We start from the raw sequence: 21402 nt of genomic DNA on the forward strand, positions 1-21402 counted from the left end.
TATATAAGCAAGTGGATTATACCACACTTCCTTCCTACTCAGAAACTAACTACATCACCTTCATGGCATTATTAAGCTTCTCTGACCCTGCACACCTGAACCACTGCTGAGAGCCTGTAGAAAACATATCCGGTGTCAACTCTACCATCCCGACATCATTGGAACAAAGTGAACCCACGAAGAAAAAAATCATACAGCAGGCAAAGTCCACAAAGTCCTGTAGACTTAAAATCACAGGTCAGAGTAGGTACTACTGTATCACGTAAGATCTGATTTTATCTGCTAGCAAGAACACCATCCAAAGCACCCAACAGCATCTCTCACCTTTGCATGAAACTACGTTCTCATCTGGATGAAAAGAATGTTCTCCATTTTCTAATTTATAACCATCATTGCAGTAACACTTGTAGCTCCCTTCAGTATTCACGCATCTTGCATTGCGACCACACAGCCCAGATTCCTCACATTCATCTATATCTAAAAATTCAGAGAAAAATACATGCACTTGGTAATAGGGTGTTTTTTTAATTAATTAATGTAGGACCCAAGCTTTAAACAAATACAGCATTCCATAAAGGGCTCTATGTAGCTTCTGATGGCTTTTCTGGGAAACAAAGGAGCTTATCATTGCCTGGTGTTCAAGCATCCGGAAGGAGGAGACTCTCAATTTTGTAGCTAGCTATCTTTAAAGTGTTTCTGTTTTACTTGAGAAATAGTTTCCAATGTTATCTCCTGCTACAACAATCCCAGAAAAATCCCGTATGTGCAAATATCTTAATCAGTTACAACAGTTCATTACTGTAACAAGGAACTGGCTAATTTTCTACACTAAACACAAATACGACATTCTGGGGGAAAGGTAAGTATCATCTTATTTTCTTAAATTTAGTTTCTTTTTCTGGAAGGATTATTGCTTGAATCTGACTTTGAAGCAATGACTTGTAACACAGCAAAGAATACAAAAATGGAACTAATCCATAGCTGTTAGAACCTAGATGTCAAGTAAGTGTTTGCATCCACAACAGAAAGTGTTCCGATATAGTTTTAGAAAGCAAGTTCTAAAGTGACAGGAAAAAAAGACTTGTGCAGTAGAAAATTAAGTTCTGGACTCCTGCTGGTCAAGATTCTTTGTGATGTCTACCTGTACAGTTCGTGCCATCATTGGGAATAAATGTCTTGTTGTTGTTGGAGGCTCGGAACCCATCAAGGCAAACACAGTAAAAACTTCCATGTGTATTATGACACAGTGTATGATTTCCACAGATCTTGCTGGCTCCAATCTGACATTCATCTTTATCTGTCAGCACATTTAAAACACATCAGAGAGAGATTAAGAAAAGTAGAATATCCTTCCCTCCTCACTCATTCTTGTGTAACCAGACTTCCCCTTACTGTTTTTCCTTCTAATTTATTTGGGATGTAAACACTGCTAGTAAACTGTGGAGTATTTAGACCAACGGAGGCTGTTGTCCCCAGATGAAACTGCGAACAAAGTTTCATGACGCAGCCTGAGTTGACTAAGAGCTGTTGAAACCAGAGGGCCCTGCTCTCCGCTTCTGCTCGTCCTTACAGCACGCACTGGCTGCAGCACTTGATGGAGCTTGTGCTGCTCTGACCCAACTCACCCAACTGGCAGAGAATTAACATAGCAAAATATGCAGCTCATCCTCTCCCACAATAACGAGATAAGTGAACTCTGTGCAGGGCCCAGGGGGTGCCAGTGCTTGCGAAGCAAGGGAAAGAGATAGGAGAGGAACAGATGGGAGGTGGAGGACCTTCCCCTTTAAGCAACAGTAAACTGTTACATACACTCAGACACAGCATTTGACATCATCCTTTGATTCATATATTGATTTGTCACATATGAGATAGTATTAAAAGGATATTCTCAACTACAGTAATAAAACAATGCTGAACAACACTTTTCATGTAACAAACATTTACACTTAAGAAATCTGTGTATATATGCACACTGTTATTAAGAACAGACCTTCAAGTTATGAAATTAACTTTTAGTTACCCAGTAATCTGAGATAACTGGAAAAATCAGCAAAAAAGCACTGATTTTAATTGTCAGTTTTATTGTAGAGTTTTCAGTTCAACGGCACACATGTTGATAAGAATAATAAAGTGAAGCCCACCATATTTAATTTTTTTTGCTGAAGCTAGTATAAAAAAAAATTAAATCAACCATTCCAATACATTATATTTAAAAACTAAATGTTTGATAAAACCCCACATTTTCTAAGACACAATTAATTTAAATCCTTCATTATATAGCAGAAACTGAATAAAATAGCTGAGCAACTAAGCACAAAACAATACTTACATCAAGTACAAGTGAAGTATAGCTCATGGCTAGCCATTAAAAAAGAAAAAAAAAAAAAGGAAAAACAATCCACACATATTCCAGGTTTTGGAAATTCTGCCAGAAAATGACAAAGCTCTTACCGTGTTTTGAATTCAGTAATACTACTCAAGAAAGAACATTTTAGGAATGCACACAGTTTCTTGCCATTTTACAAACAGGCAGCCTACCTTGACAATGGGTTCTTCCATTGCCTACAAATCCATAGTTACAGATGCAGACACTTTTTCCTTCAATTTGATGACATGTAGCATGAATGTGGCAAGTTGCACAGACATCTGGAACTGATCTGTTCACAATTGCTTTAAGAACAAAAAGACGCAATTTTTTTTTTTTTTTTTAAAGGACCATAAAGGTGGTCTGGTATGGGTAACTGGCACAGAATTTAAAGTGGAGATAAAATCCAGATTAAAACACATAGAATAAAAGCCCATCTCCTCCCACCTCATCTTAAAACTTGCAGGAAAAGCACAGCCATAGTATTCAGAGACCAAAGATAAAAAAATAAGCAGAAAGGAATAAACAAAATAACTACACTGAACAGTTTTCTCCATCCATCTGTTCTTTAACAAAACAGCTTTTCAGCAGTTAGCAAGGCTTACAAGACATATAATAAATAGCTCTATCCAATATTATTAATCTTCCCCCCATATGCATTTTCTTTCCCTTTTGTCTTTCCTCATTTATTCTATTACTTTTTTTCTATTATTTACACATAGGTATTTGGGCTATTTATCAATCTATTTGTATCTTGTATCATCAACATGTATATGGTATAAATGCTATTCATAAAAACGATGTTGAGACTGCTGCCAGCAGGAAAATTACTTTTAGTAAAGTCATTTTAGAAATGCATTTGTATCAGAAGTAGTTTAGCAGTGTATGACACACAACCTAATTTACTATAATTTGATAGGCCTATTAATACGCATGAAACTAGAATAAAAGATGAACTTACTCCGTTATTGATATTCATACTTTTAGTGCATTATGTGCATTTCTCTCCATTTTTTGTAAGCTCTTTTCGTTATCTTCACACATGCACTGGCTTTCCAAATGATAAACCTCAGAATGGACGGCTTGAATGCAGACAAAGCACGTATATGCTTAAACCCTTTTACATTTTTAAAGAAATAACTAATACCACACAAGCTGATGTTGCCTCATGATGCTGGACATAGCAGTATGGAATTTTTTACTCTTCTAAGACAGCTAAGATTGATAAGGATGGTGTGGTTCTTACAGAATACAAATCTCACTGTGTATATAGCAGCTCTGACAAAATTCTGCATGCCTTTACATGGTGTCTAAACACGTAGCTGTAACGGTAAGGAGAAGGCAGCTGCACACTCCAGCCGGCTTTTTTTACACACCAAATTTATCAGTGTGATAAAACTGCCCTCGCACAGGCACAGTGTTTCACTTTTACTCACAGTGCATTTCCGAGTGCCTTAAGACTCGTGGAAAGCATCACAGATTCCTACTCCTAATTCTCAATGCTTTTATAAACTTTTGTGTGCGCGTTCCTAATAAGAACAGAAAACAAAAACTGTCAGCACGCAATGGCAGCCCATGTAAATCAGAAAATTAAATTTAAAAACTGCCACCGTAAGAACTTTCTCATGATGCCTCAACCTTCTGATAAGATATGGGAGCCTCCTCCTCAGACTGCCACTCCGGGAGATAAAAAACGGTCTCCCCCCAGCCCTTACGACTACAGTTGAAACTTCACGCCGTATTTCTCCTTAGTAACACACAGTTTTTCACGCCGGCACTAAAGTCACCTCATGGTTTCAGTCCTACCCAGACGCTCCCTCAGGCGCGGCTCCCGCCCGGGCCAGGCCCTCTCGCCCGGCCGGCGCACGAGGCCGCTGCCACCACAGCCCTCACCGGGCCCGAGGAGACGCCCCAGCCGGTGTGAAACAGGGCGCCCCGTGGGCTGCCGCCACCCCGCGCCCACCGAGCCCTGCCTCCGCCGCCACCGCCGGGCCCCCGACGTCCCGCTGGGGCGGGCACCCGCCGCCAGGCCACAATGCTCCCGCCGCGCTCCCCTCCTCCCGCGGCCTCCGGCCCCTTCGCGCCTTCCCCGCCTCGGCCGAAGGGCGCCGCCCTCACGGCCCGAGGCCCCGCCGCGGCCCAGAGCGAGCGGAGCGAGGCCGGGCCGGGGGGCTCGGGGAGGGGCCGCACTTACCCCGCCGCCGCCCCGCGCACTGCAGCAGCGCCAGCAGCAGCAGCAGGAGCGGCCCCAGGGCCCGGCCGCCCCCCGAGCTCATGTCCCCGCCGCCGCCTGCGCGCCCCTGGGTGCTGCGCGGCCCCGGTGCCTCCGCATCCTCCCCGCGGGGTGGAGGGCGGGAGGGCAGCCCGAGGGCAGGGCGAAAGGCCGCGGCCCCCGGGGTGAGGGCGTCGCGCTGCCCCTAGCGCCTGCCTCCCGGCGGGGCGGGGGCAACCGCGGGCGGCCCTTATCGCCGCCGCGGCCTCGGGGCCCCCCCGGCTTTCCCCTCAGCGAGGCCCCTTTCCTCCCTCGGCCGAAGAGCCTTTGCCCGCAAACGCTCTCTTTTCTTCCTTTTTTTTTGTTCTCTTCCCTGGCACAACCCCTTTCCTTCCCCAGGACACTGCCTCTGCCCCGGCCAGGCGAGTGGCAGAGCTGATAAGGGCTCTCGCTGCCTGTAGCGGCCGGCCCTCACCCCGGGGGTGGGGAGAGAAGTGGAGGGAAGGGTTATTTGCAATTCCTGGGAAAGGCGACTGGAAAGTTCCACCTGTTTGTACATGGCCGCGGTGCTGCTCCCTGCGTGCCTGCGGTGGGGTCCTCCTGCCCCTGCAGCAAACGGGGCCGAGCAGCACGTTCTGGTTGACGTTGGTGGCACTGAGCGTCACCACCTGGTTGATGTTGTTGAGGAACGGCGGCCACCGGCAGGTCCTCGGCTCACTGGGGCCATGCCACAGCCCCGCGTCTGGAAGGGGCCCGTGTGCCCTATGCGCAAGAGGGAGCTGCTCGATGGCTGTGCTGGACCCGTCTGCAAGCGTGCCTGAAGTTGGCACATCAGTTCTACAAACGTATGAAAATTGTGTAACTGTACACCACCAGCCCTTGGTACTTGAAATTAAGTAACGCTTTCTCATTGTAGGCCTTCGCCGCAGTACAGGTGAATCCCAAAACATCGTTTTTAATCAGTACCAGCAGCGCTGCTTGAAGAGTTTTCTGCTGTAGAAGAATGGTAATCTTCCTGCAGCTCGTGGTCCTCATTCAGGTCTGCGAGCCTGAATTTTAGACAGCTGCATACACTCTACAAATTTATCTACAAATGTAGTTGCCCACTTACCACAACTACAATAGAGGAGTGCCAAGGAGATGTGTTACGGAAGCCTAACACAAAGGTAGATTTAGGTATCTTTGATGTGCTCGAATGAGCTTCCTGGAGAGGTTTTGCTTATGTGCTATGTTGGCTTTACATCAATGCCCTTTACTGCTGACACAGTCTAGTCCTCCATTATGACTGCATTTAAGTAACATAACCTGATGTTTCACGGCTGTGTCTGCTGTGTCATAACGACAAAGACCAAACAATCTGTGTCTGATTTCAATGGAAACAGAACTCAGTTTCATAAAACCATCAATCAGCTTTATCGATTTACTTTTGTTTATGTAAGTTGGTCTGTTCCAGTGTTTGTTAATTACCATTCTGCCTACTTCAGCATGTATACATTTTAATCAGCTTTGGCTACCCTTACTCATCTTGACCAAGTCACAAAGTGACTTGATTCTCCAGCAGTGGCCAGTTACATCACAAGCAACCCTGCTTTTGGAATAACGTGCTACAGATGCCAGTACTGCATATTTCTATCTTAAAGTCCTGAAATTGGAGGTGTGCATTCTCAATGGTGGTAAGTAGTTTATCACTATAAAAAATGATTTAGAGAGGAATTGTTCTGCACAACATACTAAAAATTGTTTGGAAATGATATTTTTTCTCTCCCTTAGCAGCCCACCAAGTTGCAGACCCACTAATCACTGCCATTTCTACTGTTGTTTTCATAAAAAGTAGTGGGAGCAACTCTTTATAATTACAAACACCTCACACAGCAAACAGGAAAATATTTTTGGCAGCAAGCCTGAAGAAATAGGAGTATATCATTATACTTACAAGGAGAACAAGTTAAAAAATGTAATATAAACATTCTTTAAACAAAGTAACAAGTAAGTGTATCTGTTGAAGAAAATACAGGACCTAGACTGGAACAAACCTCTTTGTTTGTCCAGTCTAGAATGTCTTAAACAGCCAATTGATTGCTGTTTAAGACATACTTCAGTACCGAATAATTAAACTACACACAAAGGCTACTTTGAATTATATGTGCGTTGTTTGCATATCTAAATTCAAAGCACAGTCATAGGAAATAAGTGTCAAAAGGATGTTGAGAGGTCATCTATTCTGTTTTTCTGCTCTACGACCAGATCAACTCTACATAAATGATTCCTGACGTACTTGTCTAACCTGCTCTTTATAGTGACAGTGATGTAGAATTCACAGCATTCCCAAGCAATCTGTTCCAGTACTTCACTCTCTTTGTAATCTGAAAATGGTAATCTAAGGTTCAACTTAACTTTTAGTTAAATTAATTCTTTGTTCGGCTCACAACAGACTCCCAACAGCCTTCATGGTCTGGACCCAGGTTTGAATCAGCCACTAGAACGAGTCATAGATCACTTCTGCTCTGAGGTCACCTGCCCAAGTCTTGAGCTAATTTATTTAGAAAGACAATTGAAGATTTGGGAGGATAAGACAGATCAATGTCCCAAAGTGCTGATCCTTACAGCTTAGGCAAATTTAGCTTATTTCATACAAAAATCTGTCTAATGAAAATATAGGATAATATCCACATAGATTTTCTGTTCTGGATAGGATAAGGTTTTTAATCTTCTCACTGTCAAACTTAAAGGACCTAGTTTGTAATTACTATGTTTCCTTTGTCCCTAATAGCATTAAATCTCACTACCCAGAAGGCATCTGTACCAGTATTTGCTTCCATTGCTCTTCTTTGTGATAAGAAAACAGTTGTGATGGTGAAAGTAATTGAATTCATCCAGAGGCACTTGGAAGCTTCCTGTGCAGTTTTTCCTTGCAGCTGTCTAAATGGAGATAATTGAAAATCAGAAAGGCAAGCAGGATTCAACATCTCCACAGCCGTCTGTATTTGTTCTGTCTCCTTTGCAGACAGTGAATGTCACTATGTCATCTAAATCACATTCTTTTTGTAGGGATGTTTGGCATGGATTACACTACTTATTCTGATACATAAAGAAAAAATATTTGATACTAATGGCTCTTTCAGCAAACAGATTTTTAAAAACATAGCAAACATCGTTGGCCAGACTGAATAAATGTAATTCATCCTTGTTAACAGATCACTCAGCTATTCATAATGCAGTTGCATTCTCGAACAGCTTGCTATAAAGCACTTCTTTCCAGCTGGCAATGGAAAGAGTAACTGTAACTTGATGGAAGGTTCCTTCCATCTGAATTCTGCCTCTCTTGCCTGTTTAAAATGAATCAGATTAATAACTGGTTTCTGGTTATCCACTTAATTTCCAGAATAAGCAACAGCAATTGTTGAAGCAGAAATAACTGAAAAATTGGCTGACCCTCTTCAGCTTCTAATGAAAATGCTTCAGTAAATATTGCGCAGAAGAAAAGCATTCTCTTGTAATGAATTTTGCTGTGAAGGGCATATTACCACTCAAGATATTTGCAGCATTTCTGTCTGGACCCTCAGGTGCCCCTATGCCACTGTCCCAACTCCTGACAAATGAAGTCAAGATGAAAAAAAGAAATGGGATTTCTGCAAAAGAATTAGAGGGAGAGATACCTGAATTTGAAACTTAAATATTGAATGTTTCTGTACAATTTCCCTGGAGGATAGGTCTTGGATGAAACAGACATCAGAGCATGCCATATACGTCTCAGAGCAAGAGCATGGTAGGTGATAAAGCCTGCTGACAGTTGCTGCTAATCAGAAAAGCAGCTCTACAGAGCAAAAGGGCTGCTATCTGTGGGTTTTAGCATAGGAGTAGGAGCCCAAACTGAGCTTTGCCACAAAGTCACTGTGACCTTTGATAAGATAACTCCTTTCTGCCTCTCTTGGCTTCTCCCTCCCACTTAGTTGCAAAACTGGGATAATACTCCCACATAGGTGTGTTGAGGCTTAATACCATAAAAGCGGGTCTGAGATGATGCAGTGTAAAACGTCTCTGATAGAAGCTTTGATGTCACTACAGTCTGCCCCAACTTTTTTTTAAACCACAAGGACTTAGCGTCAATCAGTTTATGGGGCAGCGTCCTAATGCTGCTAGACCTTGGAATATCATGTGAGAAGGCTGCTGACTAGTCATTGCTTCTGATTTTTCCCTGCTGTTATACACAAGCTGTGCCATTATTTTGAGGGCTATGCTGACTGAAGGCAATAGTTAAGAGGAGAGAGGCAGAGAGTCACAAAGGAGAAGTAAAGGAGGAAAAAAGGAGTAACAGCACCCCCTCCGTACATTATAAAAAAAAAAAAAAAAAAAGCCGTGTTGTGATTTTCTTAACTCCAGATAGATGAGCAGACATCATTTCCTTTCTGATCCTAGAATACCTGCTAAAATCAGAAGAGAAAGAACTGGGCAACGAGCTTAATGCTTCCTTCTCTGCCAGGCTCCCTGAGCTCATCCACAGGAGTGCTGGCCTTACTATCACAGCTCCACAAAACTTTATAACAACTAATAGCTAAGGCAACAATTAATGATAATTTCTTCGATAGGTACAGGAAGAAAACCAAATCCCACTGACTGTATTACCCTTCTCTCACCACTACCTTTGCTATATTTTGAGGCAAGATCAGTCTAGAAGTGCTATAATCATTAGATGGGAAATATGGCAACTTGTTAAACTTTATTATCTATGAAAATAAAAAATTCCAAAAACACGTCTTATGAGAAGAGAAAACCAAATATTGACTAGAGACTATAAACCAAACAGTTCTCCTCAAGCTGTTCAGGCAGCTGGGGATTCTTTTCCCATGGCTTTTTCCCTATGGACCAACTGTATTTTGTCACCTGGAAATCTCATATTTGCATCAACACTTTGTAGTGGGAAAGAAGAGGGGAAGAATCTAATAACCAAAACTTTCATAGTAAATACCTTGACCTTCACTCCCTGAGTTGTTTTGTAAGCAACTCAGCTGTCACATGCTGTTTATCCCGTTTAAAGAAACTGTTACCTCAATTAGAAAGCACCTCATGTTACTGTATTTTTAGAGTCTGGGAACACAAAGCCAGCAGGGTGAGCTGGATTTCAGATTCATAACATTATGCATTCATTTTTGGCATGCAAAGACAGAGTGCTTTTGTTTGGTTGCAAAAACAGCACAAGCTCTGCTCTTTGGTCTTTCAAAATTCAATTAGGTATAACTGTATTATTTCTACATTTACTGGCAATCAGAAGAGAAAGAAACCTTGGGTGATGACATTCGTATGTTGTCATAAATCGTAGTAAAGACATAAGATTGACATTTTTAGAGAAATAAAAGGTCACCTAGTCTTTTTTTTCTTATATTAATTGCAAAGCTGACAGCCCTGTTTATCTTCAAATAGTTTACAACATTCCCACAAGACTCTTCAAGACTATCAGTAATACTGCTACCCAGAAATTGATTGGTAATAAGACACTACTTGCCACAGTAATTTAAGGTTGAATTCTGTCTAGTACTGAACATCTGTTCTTGCACCACAAAAATGCAGTAGCTAAATGACAAAATCATTGACCTTTACTGGGATTTTGCCTACTACCTGCTTCTTCCCACCAGGAACAGGGTATGTGTTAGTCAATAAGACCTAAATAAAAATTAGGGATCAGAGATATGCTTAAAGATGATGGAAACTTCTCTAGAAAAGCAAAAGAAAGTATTTTGGGGATAGGTGTTCACATTCTAAAGTGTCCTAAAAATTTGGAGGAAAAGTCTCACACAACTAGAGTTGTCAATTGTTCCATTTTATGTGGACCCAAAGTTAGGGAGATTACTGTACGTCTCTGATAAAGGGTTTGTGCATGAAAATGCATTTTTGTATGTACTGGCTTTGGGACACTACCTGTCAAACCATAAAAACACAAGTATTTGATACAAATACTTGTTGACTTTTAGAGAGATTTTTTTAAAGCACTGTCTAGGATTAAAATATTTCCAAATATTAAAACATTTCCGAATTAAGATATTTCCAAAATGAACCTGTTCTTTAAATTTAATCATCCCTGCTTTAATCTGAAAATTTAGGCAGAGAAGTGTCACTGTAGATGGCACAATAGCTAGGAAACAGGGAAAATGTATTTGAACCTTAGCTATTCCTTAGTTGTGATCAGTGTTATGGTGAAATGTTTGAAAAAACAAAGCATTGCTGACAGAAAAACACTCAGAGACATCTGTGTATTAGAAGTGTAGAAACATCTATAGGTTTTAACTTATCTGGTGCCTAAGGAAAAATAGCTACATCTTGTAAATCATGAAATTCAGAAATAACCTGCTCTGCCTTTATAGTTCTTTTTTTTCCTCTTTGTATAGAAAAAGCACCCCTTAACAACAACCTGAGCTTTTCATTGTCAGTTATAATGAAATTAAAATATAGTGCATATTAACTGTGCTTTTCTAACGGTCTCTGAATTACAGATTTGTCCAGCATAGCCTTTCTTAAACAGCAACTTTTCCAAACCTTGGCAATCCAGATTTCTGAGCATATTTTTTACTCAAACCAACAACAGAAAAATTTTTACTCAAAACAGCTCAACTTTCACTTCTACTTAGTGATCCTTCTACACTTATGATTCTAAAGTGCACTTATGCACTACGCATAAAGTGAACACTTGGACCTATATAAATATTTAAGACCTAGAATCAAAATTTTGGGCATGTTTTAAATTTGTTGTAGCTTATTTCCTGAGGAATGCATGGCCAACTTGCATTCTAGAATATTGCCCCAAAATTAACCCGGACAAGGCAGTCAAGAAGTATCTGATGCATCAGTAACTACTTTTCCTAGACTACTTTTCTGACCTTGTAATTAAAATAAACTTTAGAGTTGCAGAAGAGGCATTGCAATTGTTTTTGATCACGTGAAATATTCCTCTCAAAACTCCTGTGATAGTATTACAAAGAGGAAAACTGAGACAAATGAAACTTGTCTAAATCCACAAAATACCCATAGATTAATCTACGAAAGAAATCCAGGTTTGTCTTACAATGCAGTCAGTCGTAACCTTTAAATCTGTAGGCAAAAAAATGTCCATACAAAAATATAATCTTTACCTAGAAAAATGTATAGAAAACCAACAAACAGATAAAAACCCTCTCTCTCTCTCACCACAACAAACCTTGATGTGGGTAACATATGGTTACTATGCATCTCTAATGAGTAGTTAATGAGCTACTCCCACACTTAATCCTCTTTCTGCCTTCTTGGAGAACTTTCTATCCACCAGAAGAACTTGAGATAATGTAAGTTTGTGGGAACTAAATGATGACTGCCTATTTAGTCCTGCACTAGGCTGAGTATTTTTTTCTTGCTATGTACTACATCAACTCACTGTCTAATTACAACTACAGAATTTTTTATTTCATACCCATTTGAAGTACAACTATTTCATCTGTGACATTATATAGCTACATAAATCAAATATCCCAATTTATAACCATCTTAATAATATAACACTGTGCATTAACATAGCATTAAGATCCATGTAAGTGATTTTACACTTCCTTCCAGTCTTTAAAACACCATGGGGTGTTTTAAAGTTAGGCTGAAGGTACAGTCCCATCATTGGGAGAGTAAGTGAGAAATTACATGTATTTAAGTTCAGCAGTGTAGTTGTTTAGATTGGATCCTAGACTTTGAAAGGGAAAAGATCAAGATTAGTCAGCAGGATTTCTCAGCTTGCATTCAGCATCTTAATCAAGCCCATTGTTTCTATGCAATTGATCTGCAAAATTATCAGCAATTTTCCTATTAGATTACATGAGACAATAAGTGACTGAGATATCCCAGGCAAGACAGGATGTTGTTGCTAACATCTTATGGTTGTATCAGGCCCTTCAGAAGTAATTTCTTCCTTATCTGTTTTCCTGCTGATGAGTGGCAATAATGACTGTGAAAATATTTTTCAGGGGCCTTGATTAAAATCTGATGCATTGCAACAAAAACTAAGTGACAAGTGTAATCTTCCCACAATATAAAGTTGGGAGAATCTAAGCCTCACAGAATAAGCAGCTTGTGTAACAGCTAAAGATAGACAGTAATTGAACACCTTCCTCAAAGAAAAACAGTTTACACAAGCAGCAGTCATAGTCCTGCACTACGTGCTGAATAAAGGGCTCCATAAAGAGTTCCAGGAAGTTATTTGGGAATCTTACAAGCATATGTAGCATGCCCTGAAGGTGAAATTAGCCCAGGCCACCTTGTGACAGGCAGGCTGTAACCAACAGTGCCAACCCAGAGCAGAAAGAGAGAAAAAGACATTTATGCCATAAGAAGTCTTAGCATCATAGAAGATGCTAAGTCTTATGTGCTAAGATGCACGTAAGAAGCATGGCGTTGTGTATTAACTTTTATATCCCTGTGGTTGAATTAACATTAAAAGATCTTATCTTGGGAGATGCTTAAACTCAAGAAATCAAATAGCATAATGCATTGTTGTTTACTGTTGAAATGGAAGGCCCTCAACAGTTGGGATAGGTCTCCTATCAAAATCTTCAACCAGTTCAGTGTCCGATAGACCAATGAAGGCTCTGAGAAAGCGGGTAAGCTTGTTGAAACACGTACAGGAACAGTGAGAACCCTTTACGCTATTGACAAGGTAATTAAAGCCTCAGCAAGAGAGAATTTGAAGCTATCCAGTCACACGAGAACACACACACAAAAAGGAAAAGAGTATGTAACACAACCAAACTTCATGTATGAAGGAAGGTGTAGAAACAAATTCCAGTTAATAGATGTGATAGAAGAGAGTACTTAGGTAGCAAACCCTTTTCAGAAAATTACTGTGCTCTTAAATAGAAAAACTACTTCCACAGCTTTGTAAAATGAGGAACCTTAGTTACACAATTCACAAGATATTTCCAAATCTGTTGAGGACATGAGTCAAATTCTGCATATACAGGAATGACATTTTTCTGAACGCACTGTATTGCTGCTATGAAATCTCATACTGCTTTTGGGCAATTTGGCCATGGGAGAGAATTGGCAATAAGGGGAGGGAAAGAAAGAGCAGGTTAGAAATGCTGAAAATCAGCCAGTGACATTGCCATGTTCTTTGGTAACAACTAAACCTGACAATTTCAAATTTTTGTCAATTCTTAACTGAAAGTTTTTAATTAGAAAAGAACCCACAACCCTCCCTCCAAGCATCCACCCACATTACAGTGACTAAGATGGTTTATGGAGCTACAGGCAGTTCTTCCCAGATCATCAGCAGAACTCATAGTACTGAACAGAAGAGTTATCCTAATTTCTTTAGCTTTTGAGGTAGCCTTAAGTGTAATTTTTTGTGTTAAGATCATATTTTTTAAAAAAGCTTCATTTTTATTTTTACAGGCAGTGATACTTACTCACTGAACAGTGTTTGCAAATATATTCTCTACGTGTGTGCTAGGTACCACCATAGCAGGGTAGAAACAGAAACGGTATCCAACCACAGAGCTGCAAGCCTGCAGCATTATGCAATATCCTTCAGTCAGTCCTCTTTTAAAAAGTTTCCAAGCATGGAATAATGTGGCTTTTCAGACTGAGGTGAGCTCTGGAGGGACCCCACACACACACAAAACCCTCAATAAAAACTGTTATAGACCCTTCATCATACAAGCAATATGCACACACAAGAGAACCTGTTAAACCATAGCTGGAAAAACATTTTACACAGTACATTTAATGAAGGTATGCCTTTGCTTTTCAACCAAATAATTTTTAATGTTTGCATTAAAAGCTAAGATTCTCTCAGATGGATGCTGATTAGCTGTACTGGAAGCAGATTGGAAATAAAGGACAGGACCTAAAAGCTTTACCCTGATAAACTGACTTAGAGTAAGCCACAAATACTAAGAAGCGGGAATGATCACTAACTTTAGTCTCAAGTATTACTCTCCTTATAAGAGCTCTTTTGGAGTCAGGCAACTCATGTTGCTTCCCTACACTACCCTAAAGAAGTTTGTCCTCATTGTCAATGGACAATTTCTCTCTTTTTTAGCAACATCTGAGCCAAGTTTATGGTTGACAGCAAAGGCATTGGTCTGGAAATGGTCTCTGGGAGGATTCACTTCTCTGAGGTCTCTTTTCCCCTCTGCCTCTACTTCCCATGCTTCCTCTCACCTATGTGTTCTACCACCACTTCCACTTTCATATCTTTTGTTTAGACATCCTTGTACTCACCTGCTACACTCTGAAGAACTCAAGGCCGAATATCTGAGCACACTTAAGAAAATGCAAGAGGAGATTTTAATTTTATTTTTAAAACATACATTATCTTGTTCCCAGCTCTGTAAATGGGTGAGTCCTGGGGCTGTAGAGTAATCTTTTGGGACTGATCAAAACTATATGAGATCTTATCTGTTGGCAAATCCACCAGTTACTGACGTTTCTGTTTCAGCTTGCAAGCAACACAACAAATTCTGGTACCAAAACTTTATATCTGTGCTATTTAAAAGTGATTTTTCATTTTCCAAGGTGGACACTCATATTAACTACTTAGGAAAAACTAATTACTTGTGTTTATATTACAGGGGTACCACGACAGCAGACAAGAATTTGAGATGGGATTTATTTTTTGGTTAAGGAGGAAGGGCAGATGACAGGTAGGAATTCCACTCTCCTACCACACTTCCTCAGGCAGACTTGGCCAAAAAATGAAGCCAGATTTTGGCTGCCAAGAGCTAGCATTTTCTCCAGAACACTCATCAAATATTTGAGTATCAAGGACAAAATCAAGAGTTACAGCTGGAGACTACATATCTAGCCTTTGGAGAATAAGCATTTTGCTGAAAGCTGCTATCCAGTCTAAACTGAATTAGATTTTTTCCCCCTACAAAAGCATGTACATTCAGAAATTGGTAATAGCATAGTTTACACTAGATTTGCTCAGTGCTCTAGTCCTACCCTTGAGACACAGGCAGTCATTAAGTACATGTATGAGACTTCAGATTCTTGAAGGTCTGCTAGGCTTGGACTCAGTTGCAGACAATTAGATCCTTGCCAGATTGGCTGAGAATTTTAGCTCAGAAAGAGGCACTGCACTCCCCACATCACGCACATACTTGTATCTATTGCTTTAGACTGCTGCCTGTTGCCCATCAATCCTGAATTTGTGATGCAAGAATAAAAGGGTCTAAATTAGTATTGTGTAGCACACAGAATGACAAGCAGAAGAGTATGAAAAAAAAGCAATCAACAAGAAAGTTGAGAAACAAGAAGCTGAAAGCAGACCATCTTTTTCAGCTACTATTTACATTTTTTTAAATCTTTGTGCAAATGATACAAATTTGAATCCTAAGGCTAGAAAAAAGTACAGTATGGTAAAAGAGAAAACAAAAGAATTCTCATTGATGAGGCCCCAAGGCTTTAAGTCTCTCATCCCTGTCTCAAAGAATGAAGCAGTCTTCAACTGCTGTATTGGCTCAGGGTTGTAGAATAGATTTCCATCCTTCTGAAAACGAGAATTTCTACCCTGCTCAGGGGAAAGTTTAGGTGCTGCTGAACTTCAACTGTTGTTGATGTGCATTAGTCCTCTTAAAATACTTTTGATATAAAAAGCTTTTGCTTAGATGGCCATGTATGCTAAAGCAAAAAAACCCCAGAAAATAAGACATTATTAGCTGCACAACTATAAGACAAGAAAAAACCCAAAGGAGTAGACAAGAACACAGTAAAATTTAAGAGAGTACAGCTGTAATGACATTTATTAAAAAGCATGCTACAACAACTAGAGTTAGGGAAAGAGTTAGGTATAGATACCAAGTAATTGGCAAATACACTAACCTAAAAGAAATGGAATATATTGCAGCATAGACAAAATCAAATTAACCATGCACTACACAGTCAGAAAATAGGTTTCTTTAATATTACATCTTCTTTTCAGTTTTAAGTAATCTCAACAGACGTGGAATCCTTTTTATGCAGTGCCACAAGATGCTTTACAAGTGAAAGGTGTTGCTTATTAAAATATACAAGACAAATTTTTTTAATATAAAAACATTTTACACTTTCATTTGTTCCCCAAAACACTTTTTGCCAAGTTTAAAAAAAAAAACAAAACATGATGTTAGAAATATTTACAGCATTTTCTTGTGTTAGATGATCATTTTTTATAAACTGAAAGGGAACTTTTATGAATAGATCATGTAAAATGAGCGTATGTCAGCAATTCTTAGCCATGCTTTGTGTGTCTTGAATACAATACTAAAAGCAGTCCATTAACTTTTTGCCTTATCTCACACCATTTGGTTCACATTACGATCTCATTTTGCACTGTGTTTCATCCACCAATAGTAGTCTCAGGTAAAGGCCACTTTGCATCGGGTCTTCCTATCAGAACGGAACGTGAGAGAAAATACAGGTTTTCCACAAGATGTCTCAGCAAAACCAGAACAGTCAGTCTTTGGTAAGAGTGAGGTGACGTTCTGATGCAAGAATCTGCTTGGTTAGCAACCTTTGTCTTGTGCTGCTGCAGTTCTAGGGTGAACTTTTGCAGTGGATAACATATTCAAAAAGAATTGGAAAGTGCTTAAAATGAACTAAGTACATAGGTGGTAGCTTCCCACTCATAAATAATGCACAGTTTCCAAGAACTGAAAAACTGCTTACAGGGATGACATTAGTCTGCTAAGGTAAAAGCTTTCTTCATCTATCAAGGACCTTCAATTATGTAAGCATTTCATTTCTTTGGACTGCTCCAGGCACAGTATGTTATTACTATCTGAAGTTGGAAATACGTGGATTATGTTTGAATTCCTGTACATTGCAGTACAAAAGAAAAAAACCGCAAGGGTAAAGGCAGAGGGATAATGACATCTGTATTGAAAAAGCTGTAATTCACTTCTTGTATAGTCAGTGGACAACATTCATTTTTAACAATATAAATATACAATGTCAAGGGGGAAAAAGTATTTATTCTACTTAAGACAGCAACAGATATGAAAAAAACATACATGTAAAACTACTGAAGGCACATAAACTTTGGTCCAATTTTGTCCCCATCCCCCCCACAATAAAACCCTGAAGTTAAATACCTCAGAAATTTTCCATTCTTTTTTGAAATAATTCACAATTCCAAACTGTTAGGATTTGCTTTGAAAAGAGCAGGCAAACAGTCTTGTACGTAGCAAACAAATCTTCAGAGGACAGTTAGAACATAAAGTTAATTTAAAGAAAATATTCTGTGCAATCCGACCAGTGGCCTTTCAGCACAACGGTAACAACACTAAGCCTGGTAGTTCTGCTCTAGTTAACAACATACCAAGGCAAAAGGTAAAGGCAAAACAATGCTTTTTGTAAGCAGTTGACCTCTCATTTGAAAAACAGCAGTACATGCTAACAGTATACAATGACAAGTAATAGGTCCACATCCCTTATAAAAAAAGAACTCATCACTTTCCTACTGACCTGAATTGGAGGAGGGCAAGATATTTGATCACACATACCACAGTGGCAATTTTATCAACAAAGGCAAATAGTTTTCTCGGCATACAAACACAGGTTTGCCACCTGTAATCACAAAATGTCATATAAAGGCAAATCCCCTCAGATACATGGAATATCTTGGGCATAAAAAGGACCTCAATCTAGCAGTACACAAGAAAAGTGCAACTGACAGGACCAGCAGACAAGGCAACCAAGTCAAATTATGAATCAAATTTTCAGAAATTTGTTCTGATGTTCGAAGACATTTGAAGAAATTCAAAGAAACAAGAGTTTTACCATAATGCAACAAATCACAGGTCATTTGAAAAGGCACTAAGCTGCTCCTGGGTTGTTAAAAAGGCCTTAGTACACTTTGAACCAAGTATTCATCCACCAAAAAAAATGGAGCTGGAGGTAACCCAGAGCTGATTTGTGGACTTGACATATACATAGGCAGAGGACTCTACCCTCAACCATTTCCAGTACTGTAGTCAGGATATAACCACTAGTGTTTTAGAGTACAAGTTCTGGGTTACACTAGGCACATTACCAGGTACTTCACAAATGATTTAAACAGAAATGAAGAACCTGTATTAAAGAAATTATGAACCTATCTTTAACAATTTAAGGCCACAGTACCGAGAAGATGGAGCCAGAATCTTCCTGGGAGTTGCACAGTTAACAGGACAAAAGGCAACAGACATAGGATGCAGTATGTTTAAAGCCTAATTACATATTAGGAAAAAAAAAAATCACAGTAAGGGCAGTCAAACATTGGAACAGTGAGAAGAACAGAGAATCTGTGAAATCTCCATTCTTGGAAATACTGAAAACTTAACTGGACAATTCTCTGAGCAACTGCTCGAAGTTGGCCCTAATCTGAATGAGAGGTAGGATTAAGGCCTCCAGAGGTTCCCTTCCAATCTACATCTTTGTAAGAATCTGTACAATAATCCCATTCTTTCCCAAATCCTGTGCTTTTCACAGATATCAAGGGGTCTGCTCATATACGCTTTACAGAACCAAGAACTGAGATGCAACTGTGCTTTTGCAGCCAGGCACTAATGAGTCAAGCACAAAGTATAGGAATTATTCCTTTTGTCCTGATCCTTCACTAATAATGCATTATGATAAACAGGGGGTTATGTTTTTGCTTTTAATTATTCAAGGCAGAATACTGAATGAGATAAACTAGCCTTAACTAGTGCCTTCACTCTGCTAAGCAAACATTGACATGTACTGTTAGTTTTGAAGCTTGTCTGCACTTCTTGTAAAAGCAGATCTCCCTAAGAGGCACCATCTTTAAGATATACACAAATCTAACAGGGAGTGGACAAGAATAGTTCAACTGCAGAAATAGAACAACAACAAAGGAGAATTTTAAAAAGATACATGATTGTATCAAAATGTATCACAAATGTATCAAAAAGCAAACATCATAAATATCCACCACCTAGATTTTTCTTAAATTTAAAAATTGTAAATCTCTGCTAACTTGAACTGTAGGCTTCTACATTTCAAACTGCAAACAGTCCAGAGCTGGCATTAGCTATACTCTAACATGAAGTTAAAACCAATAAATTATTCCTTTCTCTTTTTGAGAGAGTGGCAGAGGCCCTCATCCCTTTATGTTTTATTAAGCTTTCCCATCTTTCTGCTATCAGAGTCAATAAATTGAAATGCATGTGATTCACATATTTGTATACACATATGACATATTACACAGACAGTATACATATACTGCTCCTGATACTATATGTGCCAATATTAGCTCTCAAATTTAGGGTTCCTTTTTTCCTGCTTTAGAATCTAATATGATTCCTCTCCTCTGTGCCTGTAATTCTTAAGAAAAGTGACAAAGCATATTTTATGGATAATGGCCTACTATTATCAAACCAATTTATCTGCAGTAAACAAGGAAGATTCCCAGTCCACCAAGATTCTCTTTACCTGATATTAATGTGACTGCTAACAAAGTAAAACATAGACATAAATTAGAGTTAGGTATCTTGGTGAAAAAGGGCCTATGTAAATGAACAAGCCTGCTTATAACTGCACTTTGCTAAAATCATAAACGTGTAACTTTTCAATATGGTGCTCTGGCACCATACCATTACTTATTTTAATGAATTAAAAAAAAAAAAACTTGGTTCCAAACTGAGTTAGCTATTTCAGAGAGGGGAAAATGGAAAGACTATCTCAAATCCCAAAGATAATATTGTCTATTATTCCTAAGCCAACTTAACTTTCCAGTCAATAGTACATTCTGAATATTTATTTATTTGTGTCATACAGGACTTATTATAGCTACATACATATTTAGTCAGCATTTTGTCTGCTGCCAAATAGCACACTTGTTGCAGTATAGAGGTCTGGCACCATCTTTACTAAGATTGGCTGCTGCACCTCTAATTAATTTACAAACATTAAAAGAAAGCAAGCTAGTATCTTGCTGATTTTGCAAAATAGTTCAGAGAGAAAATTTGAAAAAGCTTACCCAGAATACGCAGATCATGGTAGAAACGTGCCCTTTCTTCTAAAAAGATAGAAAAAAGTAATACAATTCATACAAATTAATGAAAAAACAAAATGGATGTGTGGGAAAACATTACAGCAGAAGCAAATTCTGCGGTAGTTAGAAGTAAATAAATGCTATGTTTGAGAGGAATACCTCTTTAAAAGGTGGTTAAGTAAATACTAGAAAGAAAAATCCCTTAAAATTAAATCTAACTTTTTAAAATACAATCAGAAGTCACTAAATTTCATATGTACTTTCAAGCAAAAACTAACTGCATCTCAACTCATTCTCCAAAGAGAAATGGACATTCAGTATCAAACTTTTTTCATACTTACAAAGGAAAGAATGCTAGCTCTTTATTACTTGAAGTTTAATACTGAGAGAAAAATGCAGGAACCCAAAAGAGGATATTCTGATACAGCCAATGTCTCTCAAAAAGTTAGATGAAGTCCAGAAACCAGAGGGAATTTGCTGTTTGGTCTTTCTATACAGTTTTTTTTAAATGCAATTTTCTGGGTGTGAAATTTTTTTCAGCCAAGTACTGGTATTAGACAACTGCCACCAGGTAAATTTGAAGAATCCCTACGTGATTATGCAATGAGTTAAACCTCATTCCCACCTCTATCCAATCTCTATACCAAAGCACAAGAGACGAGAATTCAGAGTATTACTTAATGAAAAAAAAATATTTTGAAGTATCAAGCAAAACTTTTCCAAAAAGACCAAGAAGATAATTTTCACAAAGCCCACAATATATTTTTCAATATACTTCAGATAAAACTCTAAGCTATTGTATCATAAGCACATAGTAAGGCACATAATAAGAAACTA

General features: G+C 39.0%; 1 protein-coding gene across 7 annotated transcripts in view; it reads right to left on the reverse strand.

Annotated features, from left to right (window-relative positions):
* Positions 1–4701, reverse strand: part of SUSD1 (sushi domain containing 1) — a 46354-nt gene extending 41653 nt beyond the window's left edge. For all 7 annotated transcript variants that reach the window (XR_012042091.1, XM_072859198.1, XM_072859196.1 and 4 more), the window contains exons 1-4: positions 4560–4701; positions 2539–2670; positions 1142–1297; positions 325–477 (exon numbers count right to left, since the gene is read on the reverse strand). Coding sequence is in view for 6 of the 7 variants with exons in the window: in XM_072859198.1 (XP_072715299.1) it covers positions 325–477; positions 1142–1297; positions 2539–2670; positions 4560–4641 (523 nt within the window). In the remaining variant the exon portion in view is untranslated. The remainder of the gene's footprint in view (positions 1–324; positions 478–1141; positions 1298–2538; positions 2671–4559) is intronic.
* Positions 4702–21402: the final 16701 nt, after the last annotated feature.

This window comes from Ciconia boyciana, chromosome 4, assembly GCF_034638445.1.
Source record: "Ciconia boyciana chromosome 4, ASM3463844v1, whole genome shotgun sequence".
NCBI classification, from domain to species: Eukaryota; Metazoa; Chordata; class Aves; order Ciconiiformes; family Ciconiidae; genus Ciconia; species Ciconia boyciana.